The sequence below is a fragment of the Podarcis melisellensis genome (genome assembly GCF_964234715.1).
Source record: "Podarcis melisellensis genome assembly, chromosome: 7".
NCBI lineage: Eukaryota > Metazoa > Chordata > Lepidosauria > Squamata > Lacertidae > Podarcis > Podarcis melisellensis.
In genome coordinates, this window is record NC_138539.1 from 1920395 (window position 1) to 1946549 (window position 26155).

At 47.9% G+C, this 26155-nt stretch overlaps 1 protein-coding gene across 1 annotated transcript in view; it reads right to left on the minus strand.

The window, feature by feature from the left end:
• Window positions 1–26155, minus strand: part of ADCK5 (aarF domain containing kinase 5) — a 29131-nt gene extending 2976 nt beyond the window's left edge. Inside the window, exons 1-12 of the mRNA XM_081918843.1 lie at window positions 26040–26155; window positions 17047–17150; window positions 16577–16726; window positions 15478–15553; window positions 14001–14201; window positions 13653–13793; window positions 12574–12687; window positions 11264–11395; window positions 9631–9714; window positions 6764–6845; window positions 4941–5019; window positions 3781–3872 (exon numbers count right to left, since the gene is read on the minus strand). Of these exons, the coding sequence (XP_081774969.1) occupies window positions 3781–3872; window positions 4941–5019; window positions 6764–6845; window positions 9631–9714; window positions 11264–11395; window positions 12574–12687; window positions 13653–13793; window positions 14001–14201; window positions 15478–15553; window positions 16577–16726; window positions 17047–17150; window positions 26040–26057 (1273 nt within the window). The 5' untranslated portion in view covers window positions 26058–26155. The remainder of the gene's footprint in view (window positions 1–3780; window positions 3873–4940; window positions 5020–6763; window positions 6846–9630; window positions 9715–11263; window positions 11396–12573; window positions 12688–13652; window positions 13794–14000; window positions 14202–15477; window positions 15554–16576; window positions 16727–17046; window positions 17151–26039) is intronic.

Below are 26155 nucleotides of genomic sequence, written 5' to 3' on the forward strand. Positions count from 1 at the left end.
AAACGACGAATCGCAACCTGCACGTGCACAGATGCGGGTTGCAAATGCTGCGGGTTGAAAACGTGCATCCCGCATGGATCGCGTCCACTGTATACACAAAAAGGTGTATTTTTCTAGGAGCAAACTCCATGGCGTAACCCTGCGCTGGGTGAAGGACCACATTCTTCCAATGTTCAGATTTGCTGGTTAACCCCCTTTGGGGTTCTGTTATGAGGGAGGAAAACCCACATCCGCTTTCTCATTTCCAAATTAGCGAAGAACAGGGAGGAAATGCACACAGAACCTGTTGCCCTTACCCTCCATGGGAGCTGCGTGCAGAGAAGCTGTCTACCAGCTCCATCTGGTACGCAGGCTGAGACCTTCCCTGCCCGCAGTCTGTCTTGCCAGAGTGGTGCATGCTCTGGTTATCTCCCACTTGGACTACTGCAATGCGCTCTACGTGGGGCTACCTTTGAAGGTGACCCGGAAACTACAACTAAGCCAGAATGCGGCAGCTAGACTGGGGACTGGGAGCGGCCGCCGAGACCACATAACACCGGTCTTGAAATAATAATAATAATAATAATAATAATAATAATAATAATAATAATAATTTATTATTTATACCCCGCCCATCTGGCTGGGCCTCCCCAGCCACTCTGGGCGGCTTCCATAAAAACCAAAAATACAGGACTTCCGGGATAGCGCGATCCGGTAATGGCGGATTCCCTCCGAGCCTTTTTAAAGCCTGCGGAGTGGACTGGGGTGCGGCGCGGTGCTGAGAGTCCATCGCTACCTCGACGGAGCGAAGCCGCGAGCCATGGCCGGAGAGCGCTGTCTTCCTTCCTGAAATTTGGACTGAAACAAAGAACCCGTGAGTAAAATGAAAATTCGACACTAAAATTTTACCTTTGATTGGAGTACGACCGGGGGATGTGCTAAAAGGAAGTCCACACTCCCCCCCCCACAAAAAGATTCAAGCAAGGAGAGGAGCACTAAGGTGGAAAGACTTTTGTGTTTAGAAAAACAACTTGCACGAAATGGATTAAAAGTTATTGTGCTGGAGAGGAAAGAGGAATATTAGAAGCTTTTGTGTAATCCCCCCCCCATTCTGGACCCGGGAGTGTCCTGCGTGTGAGCCTGAGGAAAAAAAAGAGAAAGTTTGACAGCTGTCAAAAGAGCTGTTAAACGGACGATTAGAGGCTGGAACTGTGATATTTAGAAATTTCTCTTTGGATTAAAGGTGACATATTGTATCTGAACTGATTGGAAACAAAGTATTTTGAACAACAAAGTAACGAATTGCTGGAAAAGAACTATTAGACTGGCAATCCCCCTGGAGGGAACAAAGGATACTGCAATGGCTGCAGAAGGAAAATTATGGGCAGAGATAGAAAGGATGTTTTTTCTCGTGGGAACTTTACAAGAGCAGACTGCAGATATGAGCAAACAACTTGTGACCTTGAATCTGAAATTGAGCAACTCTGCTGACGATACAAAGTTGGAAAAAAACCTGGCAGCCGGAAAAGAAGAGACAGCTTTGGAAATGGGGGGAAAAGAAGAAGAAGAAGAAGGAGAGGATGTTCAGATGGAAAGCACCAACCAAAAGTCTGCAGCTTTAGGAAACAAAGGAACTGAAGAAGAGGACCAGTGGACCGTAAATCTGCAAAAGGAGAGAAGGACAAAGGAAGAAGCCCCTGGAATATCTGGAATACTGGAATATAAAAAAACAAATAAACATGATTGGGACTTCTTCCTCAAGTTCGAATATGGGAGACTGGCAGATCCATGGCAGCAATTGCTATTGACTGATTCGGTGGAAGGAAAGAACAAGCATGATTGGGACCTTTTCTTTAAGATTGAACATGGGAGATTGGCAGATCCTTGGCAGCAATTGCTACTGACTTTGGTGGAAGGAAAGAAGATGGAACTTGGGACACAACTCCTTCGAGAACTGAAGGCCAATAAGCAACAAAACAGATGGAGAAAGACTAACTGGGGCTTGAGAGCCTCGGATGTGAGAAATCCGGGCTGAAACTGTTCTTTTAGAATAGTGATATGGGAAGGGACAGAAACCGGGCCAGGGAGGGAGGGGGAGAGTAGAATAGTAAAAATTTATGATTTTTGTTCTTTTTAATTTTGATATGGATTGTTTAATAAAAAGGGAGGATTTCGTGGGAGAGAGGGTAGGACGACCTTAGAGAAAGGAGCTAATGTGTAAAAATAGGATAAGTAAACTTGAGCCCAACAAGAGATGTTAAATATTAAGAACAGAGGACAAAAATATAATAGAGAGAAGAGGAAATAACTTGCTGAATTAACTATTGAAATTGGAATGGGGGAAGGAGAGATGTGGGGAAGTCAAGGAAAGAGGGTAATGAACATTATATATGTTTTGTTTTGTGTTTTGTGTTTGTGTGTGTGTATGTCTATAAAATGTGAAAACTCAATAAAAAAATATTTAAAAAAAACACAACCAAAAATACAGTAAAATATCACACGTTAAAAACTTCCCTGAACAGGGCTGCCTTAAGATGTCTTCTGAATGTCAGGTAGTTGTTTATCGCTTTGACATCTGCTGGAAGGGCATTCCACAGGGCGGGCGCCACTACCGAGAAGGCCCTCTGCCTGGTTCCCTGTAGCTTCGCTTCTCGCAATGAGGGAACCGCCAGAAGGCCCTCGGCGCTGGACCTCAGCATCCGGCAGAATGATAGGGGTGGAGACGCTCCTTCAGGTATACTGGACCGAGGCCGTTTAGGGCTTTAAAGGTCAACACCAACACTTTGAATTGTGCTCGGAAACATACTGGGAGCCAAAACATACTGAGACCCTCCCTGCCCACAGACTGTCTCGCCAGAGTGGTGCATGCTCTGGTTATCTCCCACTTGCAGTACTGCAATGCGCTCTACGTGGGGCTACCTTTGAAGGTGACCTGGAAACTACAACTAATCCAGAATGCGGCAGCTAGACTCGTGGCTGGGAGCGGCCGCCGAGACCACATAACACCGGTCTTGAAATAGCTACACTGGCTCCCAGTACATTTCCAAGCCCAATTCAAAGTGTTGGTGTTGACCTTGAAAGCCCTAAACGGCCTCGGTCCAGTATACCTGAAGGAGCATCTCCACCCCCATTGCTCAGCCCGGACACTGAGGTCCAGCGCTGAGGGCCTTCTGGCGGTTCCCTCACTGCAAGAAGCCAAGTTACAGGCAACCAGGCAGAGGGCCTTCTCAGTGGTGGCGCCTGCCCTGTGGAACGCCCTCCCACCAGATGTCAAGGAGATAAACAACTACCTGATGTTCAGAAGGCATCTGAAGGCAGCCCTGTATTGGGAAGTTTTTAATGTGTGATATTTTATATATGCTGTGTGTGTGTATGTGTGTGTACACACACACACACACACACACACACACACACACACACACAGAGTGGTACCTCAGTTTACGAACTTAACCCATTCTGGAAGTCCGTTCTTAAACCAAAGCTGTTCTTAAACTGAGGCACGCTTTCCCGCTGCCAGTGCCCCTCCACCGTTTGGATTCTGTCCGTAGACCGAAATAAAGTTCGCTAACCAGAACACAACCAGTTTTGCGGAGTTCTTATACCAAATAGTTGGTAAACAGGGCTGTTCTTAAACCAAGGTACCACTGTAAATAATAATAATCAGCACCTCCCATTCAAAGAAACACAAAATCCATGGGGAACATGACCCTCAGCCAGCGTGTGTGCATGTGTGGGTTCTACCTGCTGACTGGGAGACCCTTAAGGCTGCCCCCCCCCAGCAGCTCTCAGCTGCCCCCTCACCTTTCACACCCAGCTGCTTGGAGTACATCTGCATGCCGGCATCATCGTGCAAGATGATCGCGTGCCACAGTTTGCACAGCGCTTCCCGTTCGCTGGAAGAGACAGAGAGAGAAAAAAATCACAAGAGCTTCCTTGCCAGGGAGCCAACACCGGGAAGGCCTTTTGGGGAAACACTGGCTCAAGATGGGACACCTGCTACCAATGGAGAAATATCATCAGAGGAACTGGTCTTGTCTATGAGCTCGGCAGCTCAAACGGTCAATGCAAAACAACCCAAAATCCTATACGATACATCTTTATTGTCATTGTCCCATACAGAGCAACAAAATTGAAAAATCTACATAAGACATTCAAAACCCAACAAGCCTGCTATCCCAGCTATCCCAACCTGGTTTGCCCCCTAAAAACTCTAATACCCCATTTTTAAATACAATATACAGTGGTGCCCGGCAAGACGAACGCCTCACAAGACGAAAAACCCGCTAGATGAAAGGGTTTTCCGTTTTGGAGGCGCTTCGCAAAACGAATTCCCCTATGGGGTTGCTTCACAAGACGAAAAAAATCTTGCATCCCCCCGCGGGTTTTTTCCGCTTTTTCCGCCCTTTTCTTAAGCCGCTAAGCCGCTTATCAGCTGTTCCGCTGATAAGCCGCTTAACAGCTGATCGCTGGAAGCCGCTTGACAGCTGTAGCGCTAATCCGCTAAGCTGTCAATGGGCTTGCTTCGCAAGACGAAAAAACCGCTATACGAAGAGCCTCACGGAACGGATTAATTTCGTCTTGCGAGGCACCACTGTACTCCAATACAGGCTCCTTACAATGCGTTTAAAACCAAAATCGCATTTGGGTAGAAACTGTTTCTTAGGCGGGTAGACCTAGTCTTTATACTGGACGTTGACACCGCTCACTCTGGGATATAACGATAATGGAGAAAATCACACACAATTTGAGGTTCTGACAAAACACTAGAACTAACTCCCACCTGCTGTTATAAACCACTCTCTCTGTTTTTATATACGTTGTAAAATGGAATAAAAACAAATTTAGATCCCCAAAAGGGGGGGGGCGACAAACACCACATCCAAGTGGGATGCTATTGTACCAGCCCGATACCCCCACCACCACGCCACCCTGAAATTACTCAGGGCCTCACGCTGACTTACTTCTCGTGAAGGATCTCGTACAAGCCGTGATCGAGGAGGATGAGCTGCACCTTTCCGTCGGGTCCCTTCTGTACCAGCACTGAGAGACGAGGGGAAGGAGGGAGGCAGGTGGTGAAGATGCGTCTTGCCGCAGTTATAAATAAATAATATTTTTTTTATTTATACCCCGCCCTTCCCGGTTCAGAAAACCGGGCTCAGGGCGGCTAACAACAAATTAATCGATGCAACAAAAAGCAGCATAAAATACAGTATAAAACGTGAATAACAATAAATTCAGAATTCAAAAATCAATTTAGGGGGGAAATCCATCCAATAAACATTAGATGGTCACCAGGGCTAGCTGGCTAAATTAGTCCTATTTGGGCCAGCAAGGAGACCAGGGGAGAATGAGCTGTGGGAACCCAGAGTGGGATAAAAAGGGGTGGGGGAGGGAAGGAAGGTTATGGACCACGTTCTCCAGGAAACAAGGGAGGGGGGCACGGAAAGGGCCCCAGCAACTAGGTCTGGCCAGCTTCCCAGTTTCGGTTATTTCCCAGCAGCCCCGGGTAAGCCTGCACAAGCTTCTTAAACAAGGTCAGAGCACCAGACTTTCCTCCCCCCAGAATGCCCCCTCAGCTTCTTCTAGCAGCCCACACCAGAACCCCCATCTCACCCTGACCCCACACTCTGTGTCCATGTATCTCATCTCATCCTTTGGCCCGACAGCCACTACAAGCAGTCAGAGACCGGAAGGGAAGAGCAACAGGAAGACCAGTACATCCATTTACTTAAGACCATGACCCCTATGGGTCTGAATAGCTATCAGGATTATACATCAGTTCTTTAAGATCTAGGGGTTCTCATCTACCCCTTTAAGCGCATATAAAAGGCTCACTTCCAAATTGAAAACGCACAGAAAAGCTCAAGATACACGTGGACCTACCCACACCTAGATGAGGAATCATATGATTATATACTGCCTTGGAGTTTTTAATTTGATTCACCACATATTATTATTAATATTATTTTCAGTTGTTATCTCTGAGAAACGTAGAAAATAACAGGATATATTTATACGAATTCTTGAAACTTACACGACCCCTTAAAAATTAGGTAAGGAACCAAATGTTGTATAATACTGTTTTGCAATTTATGACTGTTTTATAATTTATGCTAATTTAGAATTTAAAGGTACTTTCATGTAAAGTTTGATACTTCCAGCTGATGAAGGTGAATACATCGAAACAGGGCCCTGTCCTGGTTTCTGATCCATAACTGACTTCTGACTTCTGCTCAATGATTGAAACTAAGACCTTCACGTTGAATCTGACTATAGACTAACACAGTGTTCCCCAACCTTGGGCCTCCAGCTGTTTTTGGACTACAACTCCCATCATCCTTGACCACTGGTCTTGCTAGAGAGGGATGATGGGAGATGTAGTCCAAAAACAGCTGGAGGCCCAAGGTTGGGGAACACTGGACTCACATGAACTTATCTCTACTCATATACTCTTATCTCTAATTCTGTAACGAATTATTGTGTTATCCATATCCTTATGAGTTTGAGTTTGTAATCTCTGTTTGAGTTTATAATCTCTATTTGAGTTTGTAATCTTTGTCAGAATACATACTTTTGAATGGATTAGTTTTTGTTACAATTGACTATTGGTTTGCCAGTAGGGGCCACTCCCACTATTGAAACTTACATTGGCCTGAGTTCCTGGTGTGCTTTTTTCTTGGTCTATTTAATAACAAGAACGCCAACTTATTTAACGTTAGCTCCCCAATTCACCCCACATGCCCCAACTAAGCCTGCCCTCTTCCCTGGCTGGAGCCCTCTGTACCGTTTCCTGGGTGGGGATCGGCATGGATGAATCCGGTGAGGAAGATCTGTTCTGCAAACGCCTGGACCAACTTTTGTGCGGCCTGAAAGACAACACAGGAGGGCAGGATGATGGGGAAGCCCAGGCCTCTGCGTGAGCACAGGCAACCCCTCTCCACCCCCAATATTAAGAGGCAGCCCCTCCCTCAACTTACCTGGGGGTGGGAATTACCTGTTGGGGGCGCTAAGAGGCAAGGGGGGCAATGGAGGTGCAAAAGCCTTTCGGACTTTGGAGAGCTAGAGTTGCTGCATCAAGTTCATCAATTCTGTTGAATTAACTACACTAAATGGTTTTAACTGGCTTTTGTGTGGGGATCAGGTGGGATTGCTATGAGGAATGATGAAAAATGAAGCAAGCCATTGTGTCAGCAATGAAAGCATGGCGTTGACTGGGTTTGAGTCATTGACAATCATTTCTGATCAAATCCCACAAGCCTCTCCATCTCTGCCTGACAGGCACGTATAAGCATTCTGAAACACAGGCCAATTGCTTCACCAGGCATCCTGGGCCATAAAGATAGTAGGTAACTTTGATGTAGTTTGTTAATCTTTAGGTAGATCTTAAGGGCCAGGAAGAGAGTTCACAAGGAGATGGTAAATACTCTTTCCTTGCCATCCTTCTTTCCTTTCCTCCTGTTTATGACCTCCAGGGTTTTGCTAATAGCATTCCTCCTTGATTCCTGCTTTATCTACTCTAAAACATGTATGCATGCTCAAAGTAGCCTCTGTAGTTAAAAGGATTTCTCTGATCTAACTTTGTACCCATGTGGTAGTTTGAAATGCTCAGAGGAAATCTGATTGGTTCTTACAAGTCCTGTGCTAAAAGTTCGTATTATCATTGGCACTTCCTCCCAGAGTCTTGCTGGCCAAGCCTCGTGTTTTTTTGTTTTAATCAGGGTCCAATCCTTTCCTTCGCCTTCGGAATGCAACATTTTGAATGTGCAATTTGCTGTTCTGAACCTTATTGTGCTTTCGCCTTCCCTGATGGGTCGTGCAAACTGCTATTCCAAACAATGCTTCTGATAGTGTGGGAAACAAAGGGGATGAGTTATGGAACCAAGGGGAGCGGTGGTGGTCCCCAAGTTGGGGAAGCACAGATTTGAATGCAAGAGAGATTTAAACGGGTGGGGAGGAATCATCGCTCAGGGATGGGGCCCACTAGTCCACATGCAGACGTTCCAAGGTGGAATCCTGACCGCCTTCAGTTGAAAGGAGCCAGTGATGGGGAAGACCCAGAGGGCTGCAGCTGCCCATCAAGAGGAGACAACAGCCCAGAATTCTAGGATTTGGAGGAGGAGGAGCGTAGCATATAGTTTGGACCTGGATCTTCGGCGTGCAGAGAAAAGGGTGATGAAAAGGACATAATCCTGCTGGATCAGGCCAGGGGCCCATCTAGTTCAGCATTCTGTTGTCACAGCGGCCAACTGGGAAACCAGGGAGCAGGATTTCCAGCAACTGGGACTCAGAAGCATTGCTGCCACCAACTGTTGCTGATACCCAGCTCTACCTCTCCTTTAAACCAGAACCAGTGAAGGCAGTGAAGGTCCTGTGTGAGTGCCTGGAGGCGGTTGGAGGATGGATGGCGGCTAACAAATTGAGGTTGAATCCTGACAAGACAGAAGTACTGTTTTGGGGGGACAGAGACAGGGAGCGGGTGGGTGTGGGGGATTCCCTGGTCCTGAATGGGGTAACTGTGCCCCTGAAGGACCAGGGGCGCAGCCTGAGAGTCATTTTGGACTCACAGCTGTCCTTGGAGGCGCAGGTCCATTCTGTGTCGAGGACTACTGCAATGCGCTCTATGTGGGGCTACCTTTGAAGGTGACCCAGAAACTGCAATTGATCCAGAATGCGGCAGCTAGACTGGGGACTGGGAGCGGCTGCCGAGACCACATATAACATCAGTCCTGAGAGATCTGCATTGGCTCCCAGTCCGTTTCCGAGCACAATTCAAAGTGTTGGTGCTGACCTTTAAAGCCCTAAACGGCCTCGGTCCAGGATATCGGAATGAGCGTCTCCACCCCCATCGTTCAGCCCGGACACTGAGGTCCAGCTCCTAGGGCCTTCTGGCGGTTCCCTCATTGCGAGAAGTGAGGCTACAGGGAACCAGGCAGAGGGCCTTCTCGGTAGTGGCGCCCACCCTCCCAGCAGATGTCAAAGAGAAAAACAACTACCTGACATTCAGAAGACAACTTAAGGCAGCCCTGTTCAGGGAAGTTTTTAATATGTAACGCTGTACTGTTTTTAACATTTGATTGGGAGCCACCCAGAGTGGCTGGGCAAACTCAGCCAGATGGGTGGGGTATAAATAAAAAATATTATTATTATTATTATTATTATTATTATTATTATTATTATTATTATTACTGTGGAGGCAAAGCAAAGCCTTCCTGGCCAGTAGACTTCAATAGCCCTTTCCTCCCCTTTGAATTTGTCCAGTCCTCCATTAAAGCCATCCAAGTTGGTGGCCATCCCTGCCTCCTGTGGGAAGGCGTTCCACAGTTGAGCTAGGCGATGAGTGAAGAAGGGATTTCTCCTATCTGCCCTGAAGCTTGCAAGATCCGTCACAGCTTCTACCTCTCAGGGGAGCCCACACTGGCCTAAATGGATGTCCAGCCTGAGCCGGCAGGAAGGCTGCTTCCGATTTCTGCATAAAATATGTACAAATGCACCCCACAGCTCCCTCCGAGGCCGTGAAGCGAAGATGCTGCTGCCTCTGGGGTGGTGCATGAAGGAGGCAAGCTGTTCAAACCAGTGTGGGACGGAGCCTCTGCTGTTGCCCACCCTTTCCCTCCATCCTGCCCCCCTGGCGCTGCCTCTCCACCCACTTACGTCCTTGGCATGCAGGCCTCGCCTCTTGATGCCCTCCATGTCGTTGACTTTGCAGCCGTCGTAGAAATCAGCTGTCAGGACCCTCTTGGGGCAGAGAGAGAAAGGAAAGAGGACGTCAAATGTAGCCAGAGAGTAGCACGCACAGTCCTGTTTTGCTTTCCAACCTGAGCCATGGACTGCTGAGGCCCCGAGAGGGAGAGAGATCTGATACTATTATTATTATTATTTCGGTTTCAAAATTTAAAATACTAATTTTACACCCTTAACATATCAATGACTTCCCTTCTTCTCCTTCCACAGTTCATTTTACGTATCATAAATCCCTGCATATTTTTCAAAAACTGTACCATTCAGTATTCCATTATTGCATCCATCAAAACTTATTTACCCTGCTGAATTTATCTTAATGCTGCCAGCGTTCTCAGCTGTACACAATTATTTCCCATATAGTCAATAAACGTTGTCCAATCTTCTTTAAACGGATCTGGGTTTTAGGCCCAAAGCCATTAGGGGAACGCAACTCGCTGGTGACCCTTTTCCCACCTGCCTTGCCCCACCTCCCAAAATATGATTTGTGGTGTAATTGTGATGGCTTATAGGGACACGGGTGGCGCTGTGAGTTAAACCACAGAGCCTAGGACTTGCCGATCAGAAGGTTGGCGGTTCGAATCCCTGCGACGGGGTGAGCTCCCGTTGCTCGGTCCCTGCTCCTGCCAACTAGAAGTTCGAAAGCACATCAAAGTGCAAGTAGATAAATAGGTACCGCTCCGGCGGGAAGGTAAACGGCATTTCCATTTGCTGCCCTGGTTTGCCAGAAGCAGCTTAGTCATCGGCTCCCTCGGCCAATAAAGCGAGATGAGTGCCGCAACCCCAGAGTCGGCCACAACTGGACCTAATGGTCAGGGGTCCCTGTGATGGCTTCCAGTGCTATTATTTATTGTTCGTAAGCCACTTTGCGACTCATGCAAGTGAAAAGCAGCACAGATACAGAATAAATAAAAATAAAAATTCTATTTCCGCAGAAAATGAAATAAAATAAATAAATAATAATAATAGTAATAATAATTATATGCTGCCGATCTAAATGGGTTCCCAATCAGAAAATTGGAAGGGTGCCCCAGAGGTCATCTAGCTCAACCCGCTGCAATGCAGGAGTCACATGCAAATATTGGGCAGTCCTGCTCAGGTGTTTGTGGGGACACTACCTGGAACCCCGAGAAGATGTAACGCGGCAACGACCCAAAGCTGGTATCTTACACACACACACACACACACACACACACACACACACACACACACTAATGCAGAAAATGTACTTGTCTTAGCTGGGGGGGGTGCACACAGAGAGCAGGCTTCCCCAAGTTGGTGCCCTCCAGTCAGGCCACAACCAAAACCCCTGAAGGGGCACCAGGTTGGGGATGGCGGAGATGCTCTTTCAGCTGGCATGGGGGGGGGAATAAGAATACACTCCCCCCCCCCAAATGATTTCACTCCCTTGGGCTGGAAGTGGCCAAGTTCCTTCCCCAACCTCATTCCTTTCTTTGCTTCCCCACCTCCAGCCATCAATGGCTCTTTTACACACAAACACACACACAGACGCCGCCACATCCTGCTGCTATGCGCAGAGACGCACCTTGCTGCTTCTCTCCCAGTAGACCCGAGGAACCACCACAAAGTCAAAGTGCTTCAGCTCCTGGGCGCAGCGCTCCGAATTGCGCGCCTCGTTCTCAAAGTCCAGCTCCTGGGCCAGCGTGTCCTTCAGGTCCTGGGGGGCGAGAAGGGGAGCTTTCAAGGGGAGTCAGGAAGCGTTACGGGATGGGCGCGTTATTGGGTTCTTGTTTTTATTCTGATTATGCTGTGATCTTTTCTGTGAACTGCCTTGAGACCTCCGGGTATAGTTTGAAATACTTTATTGTCACTTGTACAACTTGTACACGGTGAGATTACACTGGCACCCCCCACTCAGCTCTCTTAGTCTTAATTCCCCTCATTTACTGACGCACACCCACCAAACCCAAAAGTCAATTGCCTTGTTGTTGTCTTTTCATTCAGCAGCCTAACAGCCCATGGATAGAAGCTGTTTTTTACCCTGTTGGCGCGACTAATCCTGCTTCTATATCTTCCGCCCAAGGGCAGGAGATCAAGAAAGTGCCGGCCAGGGTGTGAATCACCCCTGAGAATTTTCCTCACTCTCCTGAGGCAACGTTCTTCCGCTATTTCATCAAGCGGATTCACAGGACAGCCCATAATATCTTGTGCTGTATTCACCACCCTCTGTAGGCACTTCCTATCAGTTGATGTCAAACCAGTGTACCACACTGTGATGCAGTATGAAAGGACACTTTCTATTGTGGAGCAGTAGAAGGAGATCATCAGATGTTGATTGGGCGATATATAAACTCAATAAATAATAATACTAAAGCCATCCAAGTTGGAGGCTGTCACTACTTAAGAAAATAGGAGGAGCCAGCTGGATCAGGCCAATGGGGGCCACATCTACACCTGTCCTGCCCTCACGGGGGCCGACTAGATGCCAGTGGGAAACTCTCAAGCACAACCTGAGCACAACACTATTTCCTATTGTTGTTCCCTATTATCTGGAATTCAGAGGTAGAGTGTCCATGGGCATGGAGGCTCTGCTATCCCAAGAGACCTCCCTAAGAAGAACCCTGCTGGATCAGGCCCCATCGAGACCGGCATCCTGTCCTCACAGTGGCCAACCAGATGCCCCAGGGGGAAGCTTGCAAGCAGGACTCGGGCGCAAGAGCCCTCTCCCAATCCTGTGGCTTCCAGCAACCAGCCTTCAGAAGCCCTGCTGCTCCAGGGAACATTCCTTCCACCCGCCACTTCTTCCAATTCAGCCCCCCCCCCAGTGGCGATCAGTGGGGGAAACAGTAGGGGAACCACCCACCCACCCCCCAGCTAAGAGCCCAGCACAGCGACCTTCAAGACCCAGCTGAACCCAAAGCTAGGGTGCATCAGCGCCACGATCTGCAGCAGGAACTCCAGCGTGCGAATGTCTCCGTCAAACCGGTCCCGCAAGTCAATGTACTGGACCTACAAAGGGGCGGAAAGGGAGAGACTGGGAATCTGGGGCGGCAGAACCCCACAGCTGCCCCACAAGGCCTTCCGAGAGCACAGTGGTACCTTGGTTCTCAAATGCCTTGGTTCTCAAACACCGAAAACCCGGAAGAGTTCCGGTTTTTGAACATTTTTCGGAAGCTGAATGTTTGATGCAGCTGTTGGCTATCGTTTCCAGGGCGCCTGCACCAATTAAAAGCTGTGCCTTGATTTTTGGACATTTCAGAAGTCAAACGGACTTCCGGAACAGATTAAGTTTGGCGCTTTTGTTTTTGCTATTTATTTTGCGTTTTTGTTTTTGGGGCTTTTTTGGTTAATTTGTTTTTGTGACTGTGTGGAGCCCAGTTCAGCTACTGATTGAACGATTGCGTGACTATGGAAATGGATAAAAGCCCCCCATCTAAACAATGACTATCATCAGTGCAGGTAAGAAAAAAATAATTTTAACTTTTATCATCTACAATACTAGCTTGTTTACTTTATAGTACAGTACAGTGGTACTTTGGGTTACAGACACTTCAGGTTACAGACTCCGCTAACCCCAAAATAGTATCTCAGGTTAAGAACTTCAGGATGAGAACAGGAAATCACACGGCAGCAGTGGGAGGGCCCATTAGCTAAAGTGCTGCTTCAGGTTTAGAACAGTTTCAGGTTAAGAACGGACCTCCGGAGCGAATTAACTCGAGGTACCACTGTACATTGGTTATTGCTTTCATTTTATGGATCAATGGTCTCGTTAGATACTAAAATTAATGTTAAATTGCTGTTGTTTTTAAAAGTCTGGAACGGATTATTCCATTTTGCATTACCTTCTATGGGAAAGCGCGCCTTGGGTTTGGAACACTTTGGTTTTGGAACGGACTTCCGGAACGGATTAAGTTTGAAAACCAAGGGACCACTGTAATGGGGGGGGAGGGGAGGGGGGCAGCGCAGCCACGGACCTTCACGGCCACCGGGGTGCCGTCGTGGAGCTTTGCCCGGTGCACCTGGGCCAAGCTGGCAGCGGCAATTGGCTGGTAGTCGAATTCCAGAAACAGCTGGTCTGCCTTGGCTTTGAAATCCTCCAGGAAGAGCTCGTCCACCTGCAGACAACGACACGTGGGGAAGACGCTTAATCTGGCTTTGGCCAGCCTTGGCCGCTAGAGAGCTTGCTCATTCTACTTATTTATTTCACAAGAGTCGTTCGCCGACCGATTGTAAAAAAGCAAAGGAACTGATTGAAGCGGCTGGACTGCAGCTCCCACCCAGCCGAGCCCGCGGTGGGAGGAATGGCAGCAAACTTGCTTTACCTCCTTGTAGCCGCGGGTGAGGGCGCGGTCCTCCAAGGTGCGCAGGGTGTTGATGTACTCCGGGGGCAGGAGGTGGTTGAAGGCGCACAGGCCTTGGCCCAGCTTGACGTAGAGGCCCCCGTTCCGGATGGCGCCGCGGACGATGCTGTCGGCCGCACGCTGGTGGCATTCTGAGAGGACGGTTTTGTACCCTGGGCTGTTCTGACGACAGGGAAGAGGGGGAAAGGGGTCAGAAACTGGTGGCCCCGAGGGTAGGGCAGGGTGTACGCCTGCAGCCCTCTGGACACAGCGGGTGGACTCCCGACATCTTGGAAGCGACCTTGAAATCCTCAGTCCTGTATACCTGAAGGAGGGTCTCCACCTCCATCGTTCTGCCCGGACACTGAGGTCCAGCTCCGAGGGCCTTCTGGCGGTTCCCTTATTGTGTGAAGCAAAGTTACAGGGAACCAGGCAGAGGGCCTTCTCGGTGGTGGCGCCCGCCCTGTGGAACGCCCTCCCATCAGATGTCAAAGAGAAGAACAACTACCTGACTTTTAGAAGACATCTGAAGGCAGCCCTCTTTAGGGAAGCTTCTAATATCTGATGAATGATTGTATTTTAATGTTTTGTTGGAAGCCGCCCAGAGTGGCTGGGGAAACCCAGCCAGATGGGTGGGGTATAAATTATTATTATTATTATTATTATTATTATTATTATTGGCCAATAGGTGGCATTTAAAGCATTAGATATAGCTTGGTTGGTCTGAGCTCCCCCTGCGCCACTGAGACCCGACCCTTCTGGGCCTCTCAAGGCTGCTTGGCAATAATAATAATAATAATAATAATAATAATAATAATAATAATATTTTTAAATTTATTTATATGCCACCCTCCCCAGCCAGAGCTGGGCTCAGGGTGGCTAAAACCAGTAAAATTACAATAAAAACATAAGGGGGGGGGTGGAAGCAATTTAAAATACAGGTTAAAATACAATTTAAGATGCAGCCTCATTTTAATAGTACAGTCATATCTCGGGTTAAATGTGCTTCAGCTTGAGCTTTTTTGGGTTTCGCTCCGCGGCGACCCAGAAGTAATGGAACATGTAACTTCCAGGTTCCGCCGCTTGCACATGCGCAGTCAAAATGATGTCACACGCATGCGCGGAAGTTGCGAATAGCAAGCCGCGCATGAGCAGATGCGAACAGGGCTCCGGAATGGATCCCGTTCGTATCCAGAGGTACCACTGTAGCCCATAAATCAAAACCATAAGGGGAGGGAAAGATAAGGGTCAGGCTGAGACCAAACTAAAGGCCAGGCGGAACAGCTCTGTCTTGCAGGCCCTGCGGAAAGATGTCAAGTCCCTCAGGGCCCTGGTCTCTTGTGACAGAGCGTTCCACCAGGTCGGGGCCACATCCGAAAAGGCCCTGGCTCTGGTTGAGAGCCGGCTGGGTTCCTTTGAACGGCTCAGAGCTTCAGAGAGAAACAGCAGGGAACCGTACCTCGTCCAGGCCCCGCAACGAGATGTGGTGCGTCCACCAGTAATCCAGGGAGATCTGGATTCCCAATTGCAAGGACCTTTGCGAGAGAGGAAAAGGCAGGTTACCCTTCTGCACCTGACAGAATTAGTAGGTGTTTTTTCTGGTCTGCTGATAGGCCTTAAACTTGAGCGGGAGAAAGATCTGTCCATGCAAATTCAGGATTCTACATGGGATGGGCTATGGACATCTGAATCATCTTAGGTCAGTCTTGGTTTACGTGAGAGTGTGTTCTATGAAAATCCTATAAGTTTGGAACGGGACAACATGGCAACTTGCCCACAGAACTGTTGAAAGGGTTGTGGGGAAATAGGCACTTTTCTCAGCTATGGTGGGACTGCCCATAGGGATTCAAATTCTGGGCAACGGATTGTCAAGAAACGTCCGAAATACTCAAACAACTCACTGCAACTTCACCACAGCTCTGTTTTGAATCAATGGGATAATCAGCTGAAAGGGTTCAGCTCTCAGAAACTATTGACATGAATGCTAACGGCTGCCGGAACCTCAATTGCCCCCAAATAGGGGGAAAATTCAGGACTCGTGACTTTCGCTTTTGGTATAGTCATACCTCATGTTACGTTTGCTTTATGTTATGTTCTTTCAGGTTACGTCCTGTGGCGACCCGGAAGTACCAGAAAGGGTTACTTCCGGGTTTCGCCACTCGCGCATGTGCGGAAGCACAAAATGACATCACGTACATGCGTGGAAGCGGTGGATCATAACCCTCGTGTGCGCAGACGTGCCACTGCGGGTTGCGCTCTTTTAATGTTGTGAACGGGCTTCCGGAACGGATCCCGTTCGCAACCAAAGGTACCACTGTAAATATATGTGGACCTCAGGATCACCTGAAAAAAATAACTCAGGACCCCTTACTCTCAGCCAAACGTCCCTCCCTTGCAGGATTGTTGTGAGGCTAAAAGGGGAAGGGGAGAACAAGGGACAGCCACCTTGAGCTCCTTTGGAGCAAAGAAGGCAGGATGTAAATGAAAGCAATAAATTAATTAAACGAAATCCCTCCCTCCCTGGGAAAGGGGAAAGGAAAGAGCGTGTCGCCAGCCACCTGGTAAAGCGCCCCAGTCCCTCGACCAGCAGCCTCATCCTTCGCCGTTCCGGCGTCTCGGCCATCCAGTAGCGGATCCCAGCTGCGAGGGGGAGGCCCACGGACAGCCCCAGGAACGCCTTCTTCAGCAGCCCCCTCTGTCGACGAGAGCTGCAGTGGGGCAGAAGCGTGAGCAGAGACCCACAGCACACCCCCCCCCAAACACCTGGCCCTCATTCTGCACAGAAACCTCCCCTTCCCCATCCATTGAAAAGCAAAGCATGTTAAACAGCACTGCATATTTGGAAGGGACCCACAGTGATCATCTAGCCCAACCCGCTGGGGGCACCTGCATTGCAGGGAGTTGGACTAGATGGCCCTTGGGGTCCCGGTCAGTTGGACCAATCTGCAATGGCTTTGGCCAGCCTGGCGGCCTTCGGGTGTTTGGGACTACCAACATCTGGATTCCTAAACATCTGGAGGAGGTATACCTGGATGGCTGGGAATCGGAGCGCTGTCTGCACTGGGGGGCAGAGATCAGCCAAGGGGTCTTCTTGCGCCGCAAGAGCAGCAGGTGAAAGCGGCAGATCTGGACCTGAGGAATGGGAGGAGAGAAAGGTTTAGAATGGCTGAGAGACCCAGGGAAGGTAGGTCCACCGTAATAATAATAATAATAATAATTTTTATTTATACCTCGCCCTCCCCAGCCAAGACCAGGCTCAGGGCGGCTAACACCCGATATAAAAGCAAAATGACTGAAATGCAACTTAAAAACAAGATTAAAATACTGGTCACTGACAGGTTGCCCTTCTTCCTCCTCGGGGAAAAGCCCCCAAGAGCCACACACATGCTCCACGCAGCTCTTTAAAGGGAGCGTGGCTCTTGCGGGCTTTTCTGGGAGGTGGTGGAAGGGACAGAGTGCGGCTAAGCCAGAAGTTAGAACAGCAAGAGGGAGCGCTGCGCAGTGATCCCTCTCGCTGTTCTGGGTTCTGGGATATCTGCGCAGCCTGCATTCGCTCCATAACACACAAACACACACACACACTTTCCCCCTTACTTTTTAGGAGGAAAAAAGTGTGTCTTATGGAGTGAAAAATACGGTACGACATTAAAATATTAAAACATTAAAATACAGCCTCATTTCAATGGAAACTCAAATAAAAAACTTTTGGGGGATGAAAATGTCAAGTCTTCACCATGGCCAACTATCCAGACTGGTCCTACATGGGCCAGAAAAAAAACCAGGGAAGTCCCCAAATAGGAGTTCCATCACAAAAGGAGAAAGAAAAGAGGGAAAGGGGGTCAAGTGGATTCCAAGCCAAAGGCCAGGCAGAACAAGTCTGTCTTACAGGCCCTGCGGAAAGAAATCAGATCCTGCAGGGCCCTGGTCTCATGAGACAGAGCGTTCCACCATGCCGGAGCCAGAGTTGAAAAGGCCCTGGCTCTGGTTGAGGCTAACCTGACTTCCTTAGGGCCCGGGACCACTAGGGTGTTGCTATTTATGGACCTTAAGGTTCTCTGCGGGGCAGACCGGGAGAGGCGGTCCCGTAGGTACGAGGGTCCTAGGCCGTGAGGGCAGCCGAGGTTTCGGGGCGAATGTGGGTGCAAGCAATGTCAAACCCAGCTCCCCGATGCTGAAAGAACAGCCTGTGCTCTAGGATGGAAACTTGTGAGCACGTTGGTTAATTTTTTTAATGTATGCAGCGACAGCAGCAAGGATATTGCACGCTCAAAAATGGAACGAGGAGGTGGTTTCCACGAAGGAAGAACAGCCCATGGAAAGGATGGATTAAGCAGAACTGGCAAAGCTAACAGCAAAAATCAAAGGTCGAAATGGCGAATAATAATAATAATAATAATAATAATAATAATAATAATAATAGTAATAGTAATAAATTTTATTTATATCCAGCCCTCCCCAGCCGAAGCCGGGCTCAGGGCGGCTAACAACAATGAAACAGTACAACAGTACAACACAACACAACACAACACTCTAAAATCATTAATTATAAAATTAATTAATTCAAGCCACTGGCAACCATTGCGCCAGAGCTCCGCGAAGATTGCCAAAGGAAGGAGTCAGGCTGTGCCCTGGCCAAAGGCCTGGTGGAACAGCTCTGTCTTGCAGGCCCTGCGGAAAGATGTCAAGTCCCGCAGGGCCCTGGTCTCTTGGGACAGAGCATTCCACCAGATCGGGGCCACAGCCGATAAAGCCCTGGCTCTGGTTGAGGCTAGCCTAACCTTTCTGTGACCCGGGACCTCCAAGATGTTTTTGTCTGAAGACAATAAGGTCCTCCGTGGGACATACCAGGAGAGGTGGTCCCGTAGGTACGTGGGTCCTAGGCCGTATTGGGCTTTAAATGTTAAAACCAGCACCGTGAACCTGATCCTGTACTCCACCGGGAGCCAGTGCAGCTGGTAAAGCACTGGGTGAATGTGATCCTGCAGTGAAGACCCCGTAAGGAGTCTCGCCGCGGCATTCTGCACCCGCTGGAGTTTCTGGGTCAGTCTCAAGGGCAGCCCCACGTAGAGCGAGTTACAGTAATCCAGTCTGGGGGTGACTGTCGTGTGGATCAGAGTGGCTAGGTCAGGGTGAGAGAGGTAAAGAGCCAATTGCTTAGCTCGGCGGAGATGAAAAATGCCGCCTTTCTTATAGCTGCAATCTGCGCCTCCACGGAAAGGGAGGTGTCGAAGATTACACCCAAACTCTTAACGGACGGTGCTGGCACTAATTGCGCCCCCGCAAGAGCGTTCTTTGAGAACCGGGAACCTTTTGTAGGATAGCTAAAGAAGTTTTTATGTGTTTATATGCCTATCACACTTTTAAACTTAGAATCCATTGTTGTTGAAGGCAGACCTGACTGGAAGAATCCGCGACTAGAAAGGAAACACAAGAGGATTGGAAAAATTTTAAAGAATATTTGGCTAAATATTGTAACATAAAGAGAAATTTATTGGAAGTAATAATTAGGCTTAGGGGTAGAATATAAATATGTTGTTAATAAATATCAAGGATTAGAATATTAATAAAGGAGAAGAAGCCGGTAAATGAAAGAAGTTAATATTATTAGAACTATGAATTTGGAGAACTGCTAAACTGGTCATATAATGAAATTCAGTTAGAAGGGATTGGAGGAAGTCAGTTATCAATGTAATGAAATTAGGATTTGGAAGTAAAAATCCATTTTTATGTGTGTGTTTTTATGTGTATTGTAATGTTTTTCTTTGTTCTTGTTTCTTGTTTATGTGATAAATGTGAAAACCAAAAAAAAAAGATAAATAAATAAGTAAGTAAAATAAACTCCATTGTTGTATATCGTTTTAAATGTTTGTTTTGCTATTGGGATTGCAGTTCCATTTGCGTTTCTCAAGCTGGTCTCTGACCGTAATAAATTTCATGTTGATTCATGTATCTAAAGAACTATTATCATTGCATGAAAACACGAGCAGGATTTGAAACAGCAGCAATATTAAGGCTAATAATTTAGGATATATATGTGGAGTATTGTAAGTTAAAATATGCAGCATCGATAGATGAATATCATGGAGGGGGCGATGGGAAGTCAATGGATAAATTAAACACTGGCGATGGTTATGTGCGTGAACTACTTTTGAAAACTAAAAAAAAATTATTTATTTTAAAAGAAAGGCACTTGCTGGCACAGGGGGACATGGAGACAAGAGAGGGGATGGGAAAGACCTTGGCCTCTTGTTCTCATTCCCAGGGATGGAGGCAGCTACCAAGGACAGTGGCCTTTTTATCAGAGAGAACATCTGCAGGACAACAGACCAGGCCAAGGAGAGGGCCAGGCTAGCTTGCAGGCTGCCGCCTTCCTCTCCCATCCGATCTCCAACCATCTGCAAAGCGCCTTTAGAAAGCTGATAAGAAGCAAATACACAGAGCAAAGGTCCCTCTGCAAATGCGTAGGTGATGGCGATACAGGGACTGGCAACCTGCACGCTGATGTGCCAAAGGTGTCCAAAGGTTGGGTCCGGCAATCCTTGCAGCACCCTGGAAAGAGAGGCAAACGGGACTGCACCCATTTCACAGATTGGGAAGACTGAGGCAGAGAGAAGAGAAGCTTGCCTAAAGGCACCAAAGGAGTATTTGGAAGAGCTGGGGCTTGAGTGGCGCCTTCCAAGCTCACACCAGGTCCCTGAACCACCCCAGACGCAGTTTCCCAAGACCATTCTGGGCCTCCTCAAAACAGCAACCGGCTATTTTATTTTATTTGCGGCATTGATGTGCTTTTCGTCATCAGAATGGTTCTCAGGGTGGCTTACGGAAATTAGAGACAATCCCGGCCCACAGGTTCACCATCTTTAATAATAAATTAAAGTGGTGCATGCTCTAGTTATCTCCCGCTTGGACTACTGCAATGCACTCTATGTGGGGCTACCTTTGAAGGTGACCCGGAAACTACAACTAACCCAGAATGCGGCAGCTAGACTGGTGACCGGGAGCAGCTGCTGAGACCACATAACACCGGTCCTGAGAGATCTGCATTGGCTCCCAGTATGTTTCCGAGCACAACTCAAAGTGTTGGTGCTGACCTTGAAAGCCCTAAATGGCCTCAAAGGCCCAGTATACTCCCATCATCCAGCCTGGACACTGAGATCCAGCACTGAGGGCCTTCTGGTGGTTCCCTCATTGCGAGAAGCAAAGTTACAGGGAACCAGGCAAAGGGCCTTCTCGGTGGTAGCACCCGCCCTATGGAATGCCCTCCACAAGAGAACCACAACTACCAGACTTTTAGAAGACATCTGAAGGCAGCCCTGTTTAGGGAAGCTTTTAATGTGTGATGTATTACGGTATTTTAATATTTTGTTGGAAGCCGCCCAGAGTGGCTGGGGAGGCCCAGCTAGATGGGCGGGGCATAAATAATACGGTAAATTATTCTTATTCTTATTATTCATTGTACTCATTTTGGCACCTGCTAAAAACATTCTTGTTTAGAAATGCCTAGCCAGATATTTAGAAAATTAGTGAGAGTTTCAACCTGTTCTTAGTCCACTGTTATTTTAACTTTCTGAAAGTTTTAAATTATGCTTGTTAATTTTTCTTAGCAATAATTTTACTGTTTTATCTTTTCTTACAATCAAGCGATATATAAATTTCATGAAATAAGTAAAATGTGAAATAACCTGATTTGGAAGGTTTTGTATTATTGTGCCCAATGATTTATTTATTTTATTTATTATTTTTTAAGATTGCCCTTCATCCAAGGATCACAGGGTGGTTGACAGCATGAATTGGATCACCCAGAAGGCTTTGTCCAATTCTATGACTCAAGGAGGCTGCAGGAAAAAAAGTGAATTCTGCTCTAGGCTGCATCAACAGAAGTCTAGTGTCCAGTTCAAGGGAAGTCATAGTCCCACTATTCTGCCTTGGACAGACCACACCCGGAGTCCTGTGTCCAGTTCTGGGCGCCACAATTTAAGAAGGATGTTGACAAGCTGGAAGGTTTGCACAGAGGAGTGACCAAGATGTTCAGGGGTCTGGAAACCAAGCCTGATGAGGAATGGTTGAAGGAGCTGGGTAGGTTTATCCTGGAGAAGAGGAGGCTGAGAGGGAATATGAGAACAATCTTCAATCTTCTGGCGGTTCCCTCACTGCAAGAAGCCAAAGTACAGGGAACTAGGCAGAGGGTCTTCTTGGTGGTGGCGCCCGCCCTGTGGAACGCCCTCACAGCAGATGTCAAGGCAATAAACAACTATTATACTTTTAAAAGACAACTGAAGGCGGCCCTGTTTAGGGAAGCTTTTAATGTTTCATAGACTGTTGGAAGCCACCCAGAGTGGCTGGGGAAACCCAGCCAGATGGGTGGGGTAAAGGTAAAGGGAACAATGACCATTAGGTCCAGTCATGGCCGACTCTGGGGTTCTGGCGCTCATTTCGCTTTACTGGCCGAGGGAGCCGGCGTACACTTCCGGGTCATGTGGCCAGCATGGCTAAGCCGCTTCTGGCGAACCAGAGCAGCGCACGGAAACGCCGTTTACCTTCCCGCCAGAGCGGTACCTATTTATCTACTTGCACTTTTGTGCTTTCGAACTGCTAGGTTGGCAGGAGCAGGGACCGAGCAACGGGAGCTCACCCTGTCACGAGGATTCGAACCACCGACCTTCTGATCGGCAAGTCCTAGGTTCTGTGGTTTAACCCACAGCGCTACCGTATGGGTGGGGTATAAATAATAATAATAATAATAATAATAATAATAATAATAATAATAATCTAAAGGGCTGTCACATGTAGGATGCAGAAAGCTTGTTTTCCTTGATTCTGAAGGGCAGGACTCGAACTCACGGCTTCAAGTTACAGGAAAGGATGTTGGATTGAAAATAAGTGGCATTAGCAACAAAGTTAATAAGAATATGCAAAAATGAATTGATAACGGATGAAAATATAGTTATAAAATGTGATGATATAGAGTTAAGATAAATGAAAGAGGGCAAGGATTTGCTGATTTGATTTTGTAAATGGGAATGCAAGAAGGGGAGGTGTGAGGAGGTCAAAGAAACAAGCAAATGAGTTTAAAGTTATGAAAAACGGATTTGTGTTTTTTTTAAATTTTTTCTTACTTTCTTTTTGTTTTCTGTGTGTTGCATTTTTAATTTTCTCTTTTCTTTTTTCATGTATTTTTATATTTACATTTTTGGAAAACTTTAATAAATATTTCATTAAAAAAAAACAAGTTACAGTGGTCCGACTAAACATCAGGAAGAACTTTCTGACCGCAAGATCTGTTTGACAGTGGAAGATTGTGGATTCTTCTACCTTGGTGGTGTTAAAGCAGAGGTTGGCTGCTATAGCTGAGATTCCTGCATTGCAGGGGGTTGGACTAGAAGGGTCCCTTCCAGCTCTACAATTCTATGATTCCATGAGTCAACGTCAGCACATGCCAGCCACATCCTGGGAAGATCCTGGCCACCCTGCCCTTTGGAGGCCCCACGTCACAGATACCGGGTGGGGGGCATTTGTCTAAAGAGAATCTTCCCGCTGTGCTGGAAAAAACCAGGTCAAGCCCAAGATCTCTGGGTGGCCCTTTCTGCCTCCAGCCTCACGCCCACAGCTTGTCCTTGCAAGCAGGAAACCAGCGCAGGGACAGGAGGGGTCCTGACTCTCCCCCACGCTGGGAACATCTCAAGGCTGGAAGAAAGCACAGCTGACAGCTGGCCGGCTGGACTGGACAGACAGCTGAAAGAATCTAGCAGCGGTTGCCAAACTTTTTCAGACCACCCTTGGGTTCCATTAACACAACTCCACTGCCCTCCCCCACTATAATAATAATAATTTTTTATTTATAACCCACCCTTTGGGGTTCAGAAAACCGGGCTCAGGGAGGCTAGCAACAAATTTAAAACACTTCATTGATGCAACAAAAAACAGCATAAAATACAGTATAAAACATGAATAGCAATAAATTCAGAATTCAAAAATCAATTTAGGGGGAAAAACCATCCAATAAACATTAGATGATCACTCTATAGTTATTATCATTTACTACCAGACTTTTAGAAGACATCTGAAGGCAGCCCTGTTTAAGGAAGCTTTTAATGTTTGATGTATTACAGCATTTTAATATTTTTTCTGGAAGCTGCCCAGAGTGGCTGGGGAAGCCCAGCCAGATGGGTGGGGTATAAATAATAAATTATTATTATTACTAAACGTGTACGTTGCTTTATTTTGCCCAGCGCAACCCAAAGTGACTTACAACCAAACAAGCATTGTTCAGAATGGTTGGTGCTAAGAGAATAACACAGCAGAATTCAAAACAGGAAGAATTAATTGCACATTTATAAGTTCAAACTATTTCATTCCACAAAATTGATGAACCTGATTCGGGGATACCGGCTTTTCAAAGTCATTTGCACTTCTTGCACACACACTCTCCTGCCACCCCCTCTTAGAGCCCCCCAAGGAAAATCCCACTGTCCCACGGGGCGTCACCACCCACTTTGGGAAAACGGCTGATGTGTAGCGCACGTTTTGGGAATGAGTTGCTCAAGAAGCTTTGGACGGGCGCAAAGATCTGAGCGGCAATAAACGGCGCGGAGGGAGAACAGTGTGGAACAAAGAGCCTGCTTGGGAAAAAGTAATTTCACAACATCCGCGAAGTCATTTGCAAGCAAATTCCATACGGGGGAGGAAAAGGAACATGCTGCAAAAACACATGGTTTTCATGCGCCGCGCACAGAATGGGCCACCCCGTTTCTGCCAATGTTTCCAGCTTTGCCCAATCTGCCAAGGGCGCTGTGCCACCTGCGGAGGAAGAAGAGGAAACCCCAAGCCCACCAACCCCACCCACAGCCTCCCAGTCCTCTGCACCAGCATCCACCCCTTGGACAGACAGGCAGGGGTTGTGGAACCTGCCCTGAGAGGGATGCATGGGTGCCACACTGCCCAGGGCAGAAGAGAGGGTCTGCTGTTATTATTATTATTATTATTAAATATTATTTATACCAGATCCACCTGACCGGGGTTCCCCAGGCACTCTGTGCAGCTTCCAGCAAAAGAGAGGCTCTGCTATTATTATTATTATTAAAAAAAATTTATAATAGAACTGGGGTTCCCCAGCCACTCTGGGCAGCTGGCAGCAAAGTATTAAAATACAATAATTCATCAACTAGGTTACCAGGGGGGCAGGATCTGATCCTCAACAGAGATCCAGAGAGAGCACCTAAGAGCCCCACTCCTTTTTTACTATTGTTATTATTTTACTTATTTATTATTTTACTGGTAGTTGTTTGTTTTTACTTATTTACTATTTCACTACCACTATTGTACTCTGTTCTCCTCACTCCCAAACCAATGAGCTGCCTCTCCAGGCTCTGGAGAGATTTCCCCCCTGCAGGAAAGAGACAGGGCTGCCCCCTCCCCACTCCCAGCCCCACACTGGGGGGGGGGCAGAAAGTACCGTAATGTGCATGGCAAAGGGGCACTCCTGCCCTGCTTGCAGCTGGGGGGGGGTGTCGGAGGTGCATAAAGGAGGGGAAAGCCCCCAGTTGCAAAGAGAGGGGTGGATAAATATGATAAATTCAGTGGGGCAGAAAAAGGGGGGGTTACCGTAATGCGCCGCGATGAGCGCACCTGAAAAAGGGGCGCTACCGTAATGCCCCGAAGAGAGACGCGGGAGGGGGGTCAGGGGTGCATAAAGGAGGGAAAAGCCCCACTTGCAAAGAGAGGGGTGGATAAATATGATAAATTCAGTGGGGCAGAAAAAGGGGGGGCTACCGTAATGCGCCGCGATGAGCGCACCTGAAAAGGGGGCGCTACCGTAATGCCCCGAAGAGAGACGCGGGAGGGGGATTTACCGTAAATCTGCTCGCGAGGGGCAGCCTGAAACAGACCTGCGGTGAGGGGGAGCTGCTACCGTAATGCTCCTAAGAGACGTCCGCGAGGAAAAGCTGAGGTAACGACCTTGCGGAGGGAAAGGGCGGGAAAGGGGGGAGTTGAGGGGAAAGGGGGGCCGAGGGTTCTCCTCACCGTCCGCTGCAGCTCCATGGCGCCCCTTCCTTCCTGCCCGCCCCGCGGCCGCCCAACCTCCTCCGCCGCCGCCCGCCGCCTGCTGCTACTACGACCGAAGGCGCCGAGCCTTCGGG